The sequence below is a fragment of the Copadichromis virginalis genome, linkage group LG15 (assembly GCF_057382275.1).
Source record: "Copadichromis virginalis isolate Kocher_CV1m ecotype Utaka linkage group LG15, C_Virginalis_male_GT1.1, whole genome shotgun sequence".
Classification (NCBI taxonomy): domain Eukaryota; kingdom Metazoa; phylum Chordata; class Actinopteri; order Cichliformes; family Cichlidae; genus Copadichromis; species Copadichromis virginalis.
The window spans coordinates 42119840-42134841 of NC_140632.1; the positions used below are offsets into that span (position 1 = coordinate 42119840).

The following is a 15002-nucleotide window of genomic DNA, read 5'->3' on the forward strand; positions in this document are numbered from 1 at the left end:
TGTTTTAATTTCCTTTACCAAAGAATCATTCAGTATAAGAGAATTATTTAACTCTCAATATGAATTCACTCTTTTAGACGGTAGTTTTATGATCTGTTAAGGGTGTTGGCAACATTTTTAATATAGAAACATATTTGGATAAAGGATCAGAAATTAACCAATAATCAATACGAGACTGTAAGAAACTTGATCTATTTTTTCATGAAAATTCCTTAATTGTTGGAGTTTTAAGTCTCCAGTTATCAATTAGGTCTCTTTCCTTTATAAAATCCATCATATAATTGCTACTTTCCTGACTTTTACTCGGCCATCTACCTATCATGGTATTGAGTGAATGATTCCAGTCCCCTCCTAATATAATCTTTAGATTAGCAAATTTACTCATTAAAGACTGATTTCTTTTCATTTACTATAAGTATTAGGTCAGTATTCTCCTGTTTGTTATTGTAGCCATAAATGTTTCCCAGTAAAAGGGTCTGATCATCAGCAAAATAAAATGTCCTCTTTCGGATCAGTTTCTGAAGATATATTTTTTCCTTAAACTTATGTTTCAGAATCAGTTCCCGCTGGATGGTTGGTGCCATGAGACATCCATAAATCTTCACCCCATTGGGATTTCCAGAAGTTAGCGTCCTTAGGTTCAGAATGGGATACTTGTATGAGACAAAAGTCAGTATTCAAACGTTTAGCATATAAAAACAGAGCCTTCCTTTTGGTATTGTCCCTTAGTCCTCGAGCATTTAAAGAATTAAAGGATAGAGATGAAACTTTGAAAAGTAAATTAACTTTTTACCCTGAGAAGAGTGTGTAAGCTTCAGAGAGAACAGAACTACTCTGTCTAAAAAAGTGCTTCAAAAACGTTTTTAGCAACAACAGCTTATTATAAGTCTTTAGAACAATAAGGAAAAGAGACCTTGAGGCACATCCGCAAACAGGACTGAAAGGGATTTCAGTGAATTTCTTTTCTGTTCACGAAAGCACGGGCTCCGACGAAGTAGACAATTTCCCCCTCCTTATGTGCTTTCTCCACCTGTGGCCATAAGTGGTTGCATCTCTCTCGGTTCTCAGGAGAGAGATCTTCTTCGAAATGGAGCTTCCTTGTCTTCAGGTAGTCAGATCCCTTCAACGCCTTTCAGGTGATGACTCGAAAGTGTCTCATGGTAAATTGCAAGATTATGGCACTGGGCAATGGCACAGAAGAGGACTCACGTCGTTGTCCGATCCTGTGGACTGAATCAAGTACCTCCGGGAACTTTAAGCAGAAGTCAGCCTGTTTAAGGCTCTGATGTCTATTCTGTATGACTTAAAGCAGTTATGACATGGTCTGATTTTCTCACCCAATAAAGGAATATTTCATATATCAGTCTACTCTTCATTCTATCAGACACAGTTATCACAGCTCGTACATTTTCTTTTTACACATAAAATGGTAAATGGCCTGCATTTGTATAGCGCTTTTCTAGTCCCTAAGGACCCCAAAGCGCTTCACACTACATTCAGTCATTCACCCATTCACACACACATTCACACACTGGCGATGGCAGCTACATTGTAGCCACAGCTGCCCTGAGGCGCACTGACAGAGGCATACACATGTATGTAAGCATTGAGCCAAATTTAGTAATGCCAACATATTAAAAGAACAATATTTGTCTCTCATATATAATACATCTATATATACACTGTCACAGATACTGGTCTTTGAGTGAAGGTATAAGGTGATAGGAAATATAAATAACTTCCAATTTTACAAGCCTCGCACTTCTGGCCTTAGCGGTCTTTGAGTACGCGGCCCTTGTGGACTGTTAAGGCTGCGTACTCTAAGGCTGCAGACCCTGAACTGAGATATAGCCAGTGTTCCTGCAGCTTCCTGAGTCAGGGTCAATAATCATGATGTTCAGCCTGAACAGATCTGCAGCTGAAAAAAACCTTCCCTGTTTTACAGTTTCGATGGAAACTGAGCAGCTTATCCCGCACACATTTAAACAAGTTTTCTGCACTGTCACAGTAAAATAATTGCTACTGATAATATCAATAAAGATGAGGTAGAGCCAGGTGGAGGCGTAGAAAGTTTTATTAAACGTGTAAAATCAACTGTTAAAAAGTTTTTAAATAAAGCAGAAAAAGAAGGAAACTCATCATTAATCATTATCATATCAACATTTACACTATAAAGATTATGAGGCTTTTATTTTGTTAACAGTGACTCAGGCTGTGATGTCACATGTGACATCACATGGTGGCGGCGGCGTCCTCACAGCGTGGTGAACTGGCTCAGAGCTTCTCTCAGCTTATCTGCGATCTGACCAATCAGAGAGCAGATAGGAGACGACATCACAGACCTAAACACGCAACCAGACTCCGCCCACCCCGCCTCCCGCCTGGCGCTCACCTGCTGGTAGAAGGTGACCTGCTGCTCCAGGTAAAGCTGCATCACTCGGTTGTAGTCGTAGATACGGTTGCTATGGAAATGGTTCATCTCAGCTGGAGGAGAGCAGACAGCGGCGAGTTACCCTTGGACATTTTTTTATTTATTACACATACAAACATTAACTTTATACTATTGTGGTATCATTTTATTTACTTTATTATTTAGTTCTTAGATCAGTCGTTCTTGGATTTTTATTTTGGTGGAATTGACATGAACCCAACATTATCATCTCTTCATACACATGTGGTATGTAGGTGGTGGCTGCAGCTCAGGTGGCACAGCAGGTCAGCCACTAATCAGAAGGTCGGTGGTTCGATCCCAGGCTGCCTCCTGGCTGCATGTCAAATATCCTTGGGCAAGATACTAACCCTATGTTTGCCTACTGCTGGTGGTCAGAGGGCCCGGTAGCGCCTGTGTCCGGCAGCCTCGCCTCTGTCAGTGCGCCCCAGGGCGGCTGTGGCTACAATGTAGCTTGCCATCACCTGTGTGTGGATAGGTGGATGACTGAATGTAGTGTAAAGCGCTTTGGGGTCCTTAGGGACTGAATAAAGCACTATACAAATGACATTTACCTTTTTTTTTTCTTTTTTTTTTTACATGTGAAACAGAAACAGCTGAAACTATGGCCGGTGATGAGGTAACGCGATGACATCATGAAAAGGCAGCAGGTGACTAAAGCTGAGTGTCTGACGAGACGAGCTGAGCAGGAAACACCCTCACAGGGTTTGTACATGTGACCGTCTACTCTGCTGTCAGACAGAGCAAGACAGTTTTATTTTGAAGGGTTGCATGAAGTCCCTGAATGATCCTGTGATGCTAAAGGTCAGCTGTGTGTCTCTGTCTCCTGAGTGACCGCGGCCCCTTCTCCTTCTTCTGAAGCTCCTCCAGATGTGATGTGTCCTGATGGGGATCTTGGTCTTCGGCTCAGGCCAAAGATTAAAGTTGGGGCTCTGAGTGGGTGGTGGTAACGCCCATTCTGGTCTCCTGCAGCATGTTCCTCAGCAGGATCGTCGTGGTTCTCTCTGAGTTTCTCCTCACTCCTGTTGTCCACACTTGGAGACACTGTGATAACTTTCACTCTTCTCCTCAGGTCTGAAGTGATTTATAAAGTGTCTTTGGATTTGGGACGCTGCTTTCTCAGATCAAACCCTCACAGATGTGTTTATACCAACTGTAAACTGGAGAAATTCCTTGGTTTGGTCTTAATTTAACATCTTTGAGTGTTACAGAGTGAACACAGGTCATTGCACAGCAGGTCCAAGCTGTGAGTCAATGACAAGCTCAGTTCTTCAGGAGGACAAACTGACTGTGGTCATGTTTGTCTCTCTGAAATTATTCTGTCATTGTTTGTAAACAGATTTATGCTTTTTAAATAAAACAAGCATGTTCAGAAACACTGCGCAGAAAATCCATCGCTCTGCTAAAAGCATGACAGCTTTAAATTTCACCAGGGGCTGATAACTTTATCAAAGAGATTACTTTGACCTTTGGGTTTGCTGGGATTTTTGGGTGGTGTGTGTGTGTGTGTCTGTGTGTGCTGTTACCCTGCAGGGCGTAGCTCATGCAGCTGAGCCGCTGGTTCATGCACTTCCTGTCGCTGTTGTTCATTTTTCCTGCAGAAACCAAACGATCACCTTCCTTCACTTTATCTGCAGCAGCCTGAAACACAAACACACACACACACACACAGGTGAGACCACGCCCTCCTCAGCACATCTGGAGCCCCTCCCATTCCCCAATTAATGTTGCTCTGACAGCGATTGAATAAAAACCTCCAAAATAAAAGCCTCAGTTTCCAGCTTCAGTCTGTTTTATTGTCTCATGTTTTCAGACATTCTCTGTGTGCACCTGCAGTTATGTGTAGCAGTACTGTGTGTAGTATAGTCACTACACACAGTAGTTCTGCTGTACCTTGTGTACAGCGATGATGTCTGGAAAACATGCCAGCAACCCTTTGTACTCGCTGTTAGTCTCCAACAGGAAGTGGAGGTCCTTCTGAGGCTGGAAACATCAACACAACAAAGAATGCAGTAAGAGAATAAACAAATATTATTGTAAGACTGAGAAAACACAGTATACTGTGTATTTATACATAGGTGTGTGTGTTTTTACCTGCTGGGCGACGACCTCAGCAATCTCCTCGTAGGTTTTTCCAGCAGCCGTCAGAGCGTCGGTCAACGTCGCCTCGCCTGCATCGCAGACACTTAAAAGTCTGTACTTATACCACATAATAGATGTTTACTGGATATTTACGTATTTCACAATGGAAACCAGCTTTAAGGAAAATGGTTCAGAAAGAACACACTGAGCTCAGAGTCCCTGAATGCACCGCGGGAGAGCTTCAAGTCCTCCGAGAATGTAAACAAAACCGTTGGTTAGTCAATAAAGTTGTTCCTGTTTAAGTGTTGCTGGAGTCCCTGCATTGTGATTATCTTTCCATCCTTCCTCCCTCCTTCCATCCACCCTCCCTCCTTCCATCCACCCTCCTTCCATCCTCCCTCTCTTCCTCCCTCCTTTCTTCTATACTTCCATCCTCCCTCTTTCTATCTTTCCATCCTTCCTCAGTCCTTCCACCCTCCCTCCTTCTTTCCTACCTACTTCTATCCTTCCATCCTCCTTCCTTTCATCCTTCCTCTCTTCCTCCCTCCTTTCTTCTATACTTCCATCCTCCCTCTTTCTATCTTTCTATCCTTCCTCAGTCCTTCCACCGTCAATCCTTCATTCCTACCTACTTCTATCCTTCCATCCTCCTTCCTTTCATCCTTCCTCACTCGTTCCTTCCTCCTTCCTTCCATGCTTCCTCCATCCTTCCACTCTTCTTCCTATCCCTCTATCCTCCCTCCTTCCATCATTCCCTCCTTCCTTCCTCCCTCCCTCCTTTCATCCTCCTTCCATCCTCCCCTCCTGCCTCCTTCCATCCTCCCTCCTTCTATCCTACCCTCCTCCCTCCTTCCATCCTTCTATCTTCCATCCTCCCTCCTCCACCCTCCACCCCCACACTCCTCCCTCGCTCACCTGGATATTTGCTGGTGATGAATACAGTTGACAGGTTTCTGAAGGCTTGGCCGATGCGCTCATACTCTTTAGGAAGCGCTGGTTAAAAACAGATGAACACATTACCACCCAATCACAGCTGTAAGTATTCTGTGTACATGTACACGGAATAACTTTAAATGTATGCACTGACGTCCGGTGCAGCGTTTCCAGTGCGCGTGCCCGACGTTCAGCAGCTCTCTGATGCCGTCATCCATGGACTTTGTAAAGCGGCTGTAGTGTTCACACCTCTGTTCACTGCACACACACTCAGAGGTCACACAAAGGTAAAAAGCCACAGGTAAAAACATGTGAAACTGAGCTGCTGTTTGATGGAAGAACAGTGAAAGTACATTTATAATAAGGAACAGTAATGGGCCCAGTACACCGCCCTGTGGCACTCCCAGTGAGCTACAGCTAAAAAAGGGATTGACGCCTGATGACTGGTCATGTGACATTTGACAGACACAAGTTAGACGACCCTAATGAGCGAACCAATCAGAGGTAGCCTGACAGACCAAACCCAGGGTATAGGCCTTTACGAGCAGACTGAGTGACTTACACCTGGATGACATCGAGCTCTGCAGCTTCAGGTTCAACCAAACTGAACATCATTGGACCCACCGTCTCGTCTTTCTCTGCCTTCCTCTTCCCCGCCTTCCACTCCTGAAACAACAACAAACAGCCTTAGCCAATCAGCAAGCAGCATCAGATATCATCACACCTGACTGGCTCAAACATAATCTCCATAAAAGACCATACAAACATTTATAACCTATGGGTGGGGTCTGTTCTGTACCTGAAGCCTTCTGGTTTGTGTTTGTAGTCTTTCATTTGTTTGTGAGTAAACAAAAAATACATCCCAGAGGCTTAGACAGCAGGTTCTCAGGTTTTCATTCATTCATTCATTTATTTATTCATTTTCAGGCACAACAAATACCTATATTGAACATAAAATACACAAAACAAAAAATAAAAATTTCCTGAAAAAGGAGTGGGACGAAGAAAACTTATTAAATCCCACCCCTATACTCACTCATCAACAAAAAAAATAATAAACTTCCCGCAGCTACGCCCATCATTGCATACAGACCCATCAACAGCTCCGGGCACATACAAGCATCTAAGCGGCAGCTCGCAACCAACAATTAGAGCCTTCATAACTGAATACAGAATATATAAATTATAAATTGCATTACCACAGGTAACAGGTAGTAATAACTACAAGTAACAAACACACATACATATACATACATATATATCTACACACACAAGTACATATATGTACATACATACGCACACTTTATTTATTTTTTTTATTTTTTATTTTGGAATCCATACCAGCAATGGTAAGAGGACAGACATTACAGAGCACACTAAAACCCATCATTGAGTACCTGAAAGATGTAAAGCAGGAGGTGGAGCTTCACCTACCTTCTCATCTCTGTGGGTGAGGAAGAGCTGAAAGACTTCACTCTGAGAGACGATGGGGTGCCGACACATCCGAGTCATCCAGGCCTGCAGACCCTCCATCCTCATCCTAATGAAGTCATCATCAAACCTGCCTACAAGCACGGGTGAGACTGGTAAGGTCAAAGGTGTTTGCTGGGTCATACAGGGTAGCTATGGCGATGGCTCACCTGTCACCTGTTTGTCAGGCAGTGAGGGGATGGGCAGTATGGACCCAAACTTCTCCAGCAGACGCTCATACAGCCAATCAAAGTGCTTGTAGCGATGATTGACAGGGCTGTTGGTTGTCTGGAGGAAGAGGGAGAAGTCAGAGATTGATACCCAGTGATACTGCAAGTACTACTAAGTACTACAGAGTAAGTAAAGTAAGTAAGTAAAATTTTATTTATATAGCACCTTTCAAGATAAAAATCACAAAGTGCTTCACAGAAGCTAAAACCTAAAAATAAAAATCAACCAAAAGCAAGTTTTAAAAAAAAGTGCTACTAAGCTCACATTGGGTGTTATCTGGTACTCGATGAAGCTCTTCAGTCCGTACATTTTGGACTCTTTCTTTGGATCAGCAATCACACAGTCCAGAGGAGACGTCGGGTACAGCCAGACGGGACCTACTTCTCCCATCTGATCGGACGAGGACCAAGAGCCAATCAGAGCAATCAACACCACACATCATTAACCAAGAGAAAAATGTTGGACTCACGTAGACAGGAAGCCTCTCTCTGCTGTCAGCCGGAGGTCGGGCTAACATAAAGACTTCTGGACTCGGACCTTTGGAGAACGAGAACCTAAAGACAAGAAGGCATCACTGTCTTCTACTCGTTTCTACTGATTTCTACTGACATCTACCGAATTATACTGACATCTACTCATTTCTACTGATTTCTACTGACATCTACCAAATTCTGCCAACTTCCACTGACATCTGCTTCCATTAATTTTTAATAATATCTAACAACTACCAACATTCACTCCCTTCCACTGAAATCTACTAGGGTTTACCATCACTACTGACATCTACTGACATCTACTGAACTCAACTGATGTTTAGTAAGCTCTACTGTCTTCTACAGGAATCTACCAACTGCTAACCACTGTGACTGACATCTAATGACTCCTACCAGTGTTTACTTTGCTCTATGGACCGACATCTACTGGACTCTACTTTTAGCTCTACTGTGAGTCGTCTGTTATATTTGCATATTTCAGAAACATATGTACTTATTGAGGGAGATCTTAACACTGGGTCCATGGGCGCTTCGTCCTGAGGCTCCGGCCTCCCCTTCCGGTTGGTTGTTGTCATGGTAACTGCTCACCGACTGGTCATCCCATTCGTCGTCCCACTCGCCGTCATCATCCTGAACAGCTGATAGGGACACTGCTCGACATTCCTGATGTAAAACCTTTTTCCTCACAGTAACACACTATACTTGAAAATGAGCTGAAACAAGCGTATGTTACCGTGCTGTGTGGGATTGTATCCTCGACTGTCCCATCCCTGTGTGTGACTGACAAAAGCCCCGCCCCCCGAGCTCAGGTCGCCGCCTCCTCCAACACCACCAGTGTTTCTGATCTGAAACATGACAACATCTTTAACAAACAGATGTTCCTGCAGACGATACAGACTTTACTGTAGCCATCAGAGCAGGGTGCTACCAATATGGTCGCAAATGCAACCAAATTTTTCAATTGTGCGACTAAAAAAAATCTTGGGTCACACCAGTTTGACCAACTGTTCGAGTACGAACAAAAAAAAGCCTCGGCAACTCTGAAGATCTCCGTGTGGTCAACAACAGACACGCATTATGCCCCTATCGTGGTCTGAACCAATCAGAGATAGTCAGGGGTTTGAAAGTGCAGACGGACAGAGAGGTGAGTAGCTTGAATAAAGCGGTATCGATTAATTAAATCCTGATTGAAATATAAATGTATTCTGGAGCTGAAAGCCGACAGCTCACTGACTCTGATGTGTCGGCGGGTCCGTGCTTTGTGTTTACATCTTTTTTGAGCTAGATTCTGAGGTGCAGGTTTTGTCTCTCTCTAACCAAAATTCGCTGAACCAGCAGCAAAAGAAGATCCAAACTATGCTTCACATTTGATAAATGTCATCATTAATTCCCTCTTACGTTTGCTGTTTTGCTTCCACCACGATAAAGTCACACTTCATGCACAGCTCTCTCTCTCTGTCTGTACTTTAAGTACAGTTTCCCATCTAAAAGTCTCTCCTTTCTGCATTATTCATTCGCTTATTGCCCACCAGTCTACCGTTGTTTACAGCGCTGTCGGCCACTCTTTTTTTTTTTTTGAACTTAAATGACCTTGGACAAGAAAGCTTAATTTCTGCTGTTCAATACTGATCTTAGAAATATGGTATCTAACCAGAGTCTTACTATCTTAATGACCTTGTAGTACCATATCACCCTATTAGAGCACTTCGCTCTTGCTCTGCAGGCCTACTTGTTGTTCCTAGAGTATTTAAAAGTAGAATGGGAGGCAGAGCCTTCAGTTTTCAGGCCCCTCTTCTGTGGAACCAGCTTCCAGTTTGGATTCAGGAGACAGACACTATCTCTACTTTTAAGATTAGGCTTCAAACTTTCCTCTTTGCTAAAGCATATAGTTAGGGCTGGACCAGGTGACCCTGGATCCTCCCTTAGTTATGCTGCAATAGATGTAGGCTGCCGGGGATTCCCATGATGCATTGAGTTTTTCCTTTCAAGTCACCTTTCTCACTCACTATGTGTTAACAGACCTCTCTGCACTGAATCATATCTGTTATTAACCTCTGTCTCTCTTCCACAGCATGTCTTTATCCTGTCTTCCTTCTCTCACCCCAACTCGTCGCAGCAGATGGCCCCGCCCCTCCCTGAGCCTTGTTCTGCCGGAGGTTTCTTCCTGTTAAAAGGGAGTTTTTCCTTCCCACTGTCGCCAAAGTGCTTGCTCATATGATTGTTGGGTTTTTCTCTGTATCTATAATTGTACGATCTACTGTACAATATAAAGCGCCTTGAGGCGACTGTTGTTGTGATTTGGTGCTATATAAATAAAACTGAATTGAATTGAATAAGAAAAGATGAAAAGAACTATTGATACATGTTTTGTTAAGGCCTGATCCGTCTGAAATTCATAGCCAGTGCTCTGAAATGGAGCCATCAATCTTTGAACGCTGAAAAAGCACACAGTGTATCCAGAAAACACATTATATGCTGCAATAAATGCACTGCCCAAGTGTCCCCTCTCCCCACTGCCTTTCAGCAGCAGGCAGCAGCAAACAGGTCGTCAGAGGAGCCGATGTGATGATTAGGTTTAACATTGCCTACAATATTACCAAAGAGTGCCGAAGCACTTCAAGCACAAGCACTTTTTCACTAACTTATCTTTCTGGTAGAACTGTGCTCCAAATAAAGAACTTTGTGTTGACAAGATTGTTAGTTAATCGTTTACAAATCAATATTGTCTGTATGGACAGCAATTTCCGCCCCCAAAAAAGTGCACATGTAAAACTGCGGTGTTAAGTGATGCGGTTGAAAAATTTGGGTGCGCCTAACTTTTGTGCTGGTGCGCCTAAGAAAAAAAGTCAGGCACACCAGTGCAACCGTGGCAAAAAGTTATTCTAGAGCGCTGCAGAGGTTACACTGTGTGGTCCAGTGGTCTCCATGGTGGGTTTATCACTCTGTGCTGTGATTTTCAGTATCTCTGTGAAGTGTTTGTGCCTTTGTGAACTTGAAATCAAATAAAGATGAAATATCCTCGGTTTTAGTCTCTGTCGGTTTGGTAAAATAAATGATTGCAGTTTGCCCAATGAAGCCCTGATGGACGTATTTATTGATGTTTGGACGTCTATCAGCCTGTGAGTCAGCTGCTTGTTTTCACTGAAATACTGATTTTCTGGCCTCTGTTCTGGAATCTCACTGAAACTGAGCTGAATTCAAACAAACAGTCAAATAATAATAAAAACTAAACTCAAAGGTAAGTGTTGGACAGAGTGTGTGACACTGATGAAGGTGAAATTCGCTGATCTGTGCCTCTTTGTGTTGACACGACATGAAATAATGTCACAGCGCTCACCTGTAAATATCCCTCAGGTACAAGGCCGGTTTGTCCGCTGGAGTTCTGGGCCTGGATCCAGCCTCCACCCACAGTCTGAAGAACAGGGACACGTGAGGGGGTGGAGCCGTGTTTCCTTTGCAGTGTGTGCAGTGTAAACACCTGTGTTTACCTGGTCTGTCACAGTGATGGTCTCCCCCTCTCTCACCGACAGCTCGTTGTTTCCTGGCTCCGCTGTGAAGTCGTACAGAACCAGAGCCTGGAGAGCGCACACACACACACGCACACACACACAAACACACACGCACAAACACACATGCACACAAGCATGCACACAAGCATGCACACAAGCATGCACACACACACACACACACACACACAAACACACGCACGCGTGCGCGCACACACACACGCACACACACGCACAGAGCTCAGACTGGTACAAACTAAAGTTTAGGGGCAGTCAGAGGAACCAGCTCTGGTTTGGGCTCAGAGGAAACGTCTGGATGTCAGTGAAACTACAAACTCTCGAACCTGACTTCCTGTTGGACCACAGTACTTCCTGACATCCACATATCAGGAACTTCCAGGCTTTCTGGGTTTTTCTTTCCAGAGAAGCTCACACAGAGACATTTCCATGTGCAGCGATGAAACGTCGTCTCCTGCCTCCACACGTTTATTCATGAACACAAATATGATTTCTGCTTGTCGCATTGACAAACACGTCTGCAGAGCCGAACAGTCACAAAATAATTTGAAGTTATATTTGAGTTCAGGACTAACGCTGATGCAGGAGCGCTACGTCGTTGCAAGTCAGTCATATAAAAGTTTACTCTGTGGAGACTGTCACAAACTCTCTCACTGATTAGAGTAATTGTGATTGTTATATTACAACTTCTTTCTACTTACAGTAGAAATGATCATGTGAGTTTTCCATTGCCACGCCCCCACCTGAGGACAACGACGGTCCCCATCACCCTCAGGTCTGTTTCACTCCAACACACCATCACTTCCTGCAGCACCACCCACGCCCACAGCTCAGTCTCTGCCCCAAGCGTGATGGTGGAGGCTGCAGACCTGTCACCACGTCTCCCTCATTGTTAAACTGTTACCATGGTTTCATCCCTCGCATCACTGATCCCCGATCAGGACGCCGTCCTTCAGTGAAACCATCAGAGTAAACATGAGATGTCTGATTGATTTATTCATCCAGGCTCTCATTCCCACCACACCAGCAAAGGTGCAACAGACACAACAGGTAACGAGACATCAAGTACAAACAAGTACAGATGTGTCAATTTGATTATTCCTGGAAACACCAGCAGCACATTTGAAATCCTGATTTTGTCCGATTCCCAGGGCGATCATTTGGATGATGCTGTGAATGCGAAGGCCGTGTTGGTTGTTACACATATAAACACGAAGGTAAGAGGAAAGCAGGCCAAGCAGGGCTTCATAGACAAGTACCAGCCAATGGGAACATCCGCAGCAACACGCAGAGAACAGTGAGCCACGTGATTTCCACAGCCAGTAATAAACCTGAAGCGTGGACAACATCCAGGTGTTTGGGTGATGGGCAGGTACATTCATATCATGAAGCGCTTAGAGTCAAGTTTAAAAACAATCTGAGGTCTTTATGAGCTTCAGCTCTCCGTCTGCAGCACAGCTGATATCTCACACCCAGGCATGCCAGCGTTATTTTAAATAAATCAATAAGCGATGAGTTCTCTGACTGTCAGACAGTAGCGGTTTTAGATACGGGCGACACGGGCGGTTGCCCGGGACGGCATCACGGGCATCAGCAAAAAATAAAAAATAAAAAAATTGCTCGTACTCGTGCTGCCCCGACATCAGCCAGCGCATATTGGGAATGGTACAGGGACCGATCGGTTTTCTATCGCCCATTTGCTGGGAGTAAGGGCGCCCTCCGTTAGCGAGGTGCGCCTGCTGCTTGCGGCGCAGCGAGGAGAGGGCGGCGCGACGCAGCGGGGGATTCACTGGCTGGCTGGAGCAGCATCTAATAACCAACTCGCAATAAAACAAAATAAAAACAAAACAACAAACACGAAAACACCAGACATCATGATACAGACTTATAATTTGCACCGATGTTTTTTCAAAATTCTATACGCGAAAAGTGAACGCGAGCCCTCGGTGCACCTGCTCGCTGCTGAAGTCAAAGTAAACTTTATTGTCATCTCCGCTACATACAGTCCAGTATATAGAGAGACGAGACGACGAGGCTCCAGTTACAGCAGTGCAAGTAAACAAACAATAAATATAAGAAGAGTAAGACAATAAATATACACTTTAGGACTCGGGGTAAAGGGATCAATAACAATTTAAAATTTATAATTTACAGTTTGATGATTTAAAGTCTCACACACAACCCGTCGAAAGGGGAGGAAGACCTGCTACTTCCAAATAGAGCACATTTCATTCATAATGTTGTAAATTATGTATTCATGATTTGAATCCTGGATTGTGCGAAATCTCAGAAATAAACCTTAGACAAAGTGAATCTGTGAACTAAGGTGTAGGTCTGTTAGATCATGTTGCGGTGATCCTCGATATGGGGGATTTGTGTTCATACCGGAGTGCAAAATTAAAACCAATGTAAGGTGGACAAGAAAAGTTCAAAGCCATCAGGAGCTCAGTTTAGAAAAAATAAAAAAGAAGAGGAGGAGAAACGAGCAACAGATGCAGGTAAGCAGATGTGTGATTGGATAATGGCAGGTCATCCTGAAACAATCAGAATCAGAATACTTTATTAATCCCTAAGGAAATTGTGTGGATTACAGTTGCTCCAAGAAGAAATGGTAAAAATACTAAACTCCAAACAGTACATTATGTTACAGGTTTTAATATTAATTGTCAATTGTTGATTTGTCCTGTTCTCATTGTATGACGAATTATGATGACTGTTTGGTAGCCGTTTGCATACAATGCATACTCTCTCTCTCTCTTCATATGTGTGTTTCTCTGGCAAAATTCAGTATGTTTCGACAACAGTTTTATCGTAATGTATAATCCTTAATATGTTTTTTGTGTATGTGGGGGGGCGCCAGAGGGAGTGTTCGCCCGGGGCGCCAAACAGGCTAGGACCGCCACTGGTGTCAGAGGACTGTGCTGTGGGAAACAGGAGACCTCCTCACACTGACAATCTCTGAGTTCGTCCTCACAATCTAAAGTTTCTGATATATCGCCTGCAGACCTCACTGATCATCGCAGGGATCAATAACTCTCATCGATCTCTCCTCAGCAGCAGGTCTGTGACTTTTGACCCTCCTCTGAGCTTCTCCGACAACTTTTAAACGTGGGCTGGTGTTCCCGCACATGCGCAGCAACAGCCTGTGCGTTCCTATTTTCCCAACTGGATGTTGGCAGTTCTCCCCACGGCTGTACAAGCCGTGCCTGCCGCTCTTCCCTCCCCCCTTGTCTCCCCCGTGTCTCCCCTGTGTCCCCCTCCTCTCCTCGTGCCGCTCGCTGCACCTGTCTGCTGACACCTGCCGTGTCTCAGGTGTGTCCCCGCCGTTCTGTTGCTCCCCGAATCCGGTTCGGTTCAGCGCGCTGATTGGAGCCAGCCGCGGGGTCAGAGGTCACCGCAGATAGGTACGCGTGCAGGCGATGGTCTTACCTGAGCAGCCATGGTGACGTCACAGGAGTAGGTTCGATCCCGGTTCTTGCCGTCAGCTCGCGGACCGACCTGAGCCCCGCTGCGTCAAGGTAGGGAGCGCGAGGACGGCACTTCCGCTGTGGCGCTTCACAATTAAAGCACCGCAGTAGCTCTAGGGCAAACAAACCTATAAAACGACACCTTTAGTGACGACACTTTAGTGACGTCTAAAGAAGCTGTGAACACAGGCAAGTTGAATTCATATAATAAAATACAGGAATGCGTTAAATAAATCACACAGATTCACTTAGTTTTATTAATTTTTATTTTGAAAGTCCGCTTCCGTTAGTTTATTTTTGTGCTCTGAAACCTTGACCACATATGACGTCATACGCGGAAGGGCTATTCCAC

At 44.3% G+C, this 15002-nt stretch overlaps 1 protein-coding gene across 2 annotated transcripts; it reads right to left on the reverse strand.

Moving 5' to 3' along the window:
* Window positions 1-2056: 2056 nt before the first annotated feature.
* Window positions 2057-14798, reverse strand: LOC146693096 (sorting nexin-9-like). Of its 2 annotated transcripts, none has more exons than XM_085433460.1 (17): window positions 14613-14798; window positions 11148-11234; window positions 10997-11071; window positions 8393-8504; window positions 8153-8309; window positions 7635-7719; window positions 7430-7555; window positions 7105-7222; window positions 6899-7029; window positions 6027-6130; window positions 5619-5722; window positions 5447-5524; window positions 4544-4620; window positions 4343-4432; window positions 3976-4090; window positions 2393-2484; window positions 2057-2302 (listed from the first exon to the last, which is right to left on the reverse strand). In XM_085433460.1, the coding sequence occupies exons 1-17, from the start codon at window positions 14622-14624 to the stop codon at window positions 2255-2257; spliced, it is 1611 nt and encodes a 536-aa protein (XP_085289586.1). In that variant the 5' UTR covers window positions 14625-14798; the 3' UTR covers window positions 2057-2254. The 2 variants fall into 2 exon arrangements, with proteins under 2 accessions (XP_085289586.1, XP_085289587.1); XM_085433461.1 differs by having other exon boundaries at window positions 8153-8297; window positions 14613-14795.
* Between the last annotated feature and the right edge of the window lie 204 nt (window positions 14799-15002).

Bases quoted from the DNA above. Each gene is read 5' to 3' on its own strand.
- LOC146693096 (XM_085433460.1), bottom strand. The intron at 11,072-11,147 runs GTAAACACAGGT...CCTGTTCTTCAG, and splicing joins CCATCACTGTGACAGACCAG to ACTGTGGGTGGAGGCTGGAT. The intron at 5,525-5,618 runs GTCAGTGCATAC...GTTTTTAACCAG, and splicing joins CTGGAAACGCTGCACCGGAC to CGCTTCCTAAAGAGTATGAG.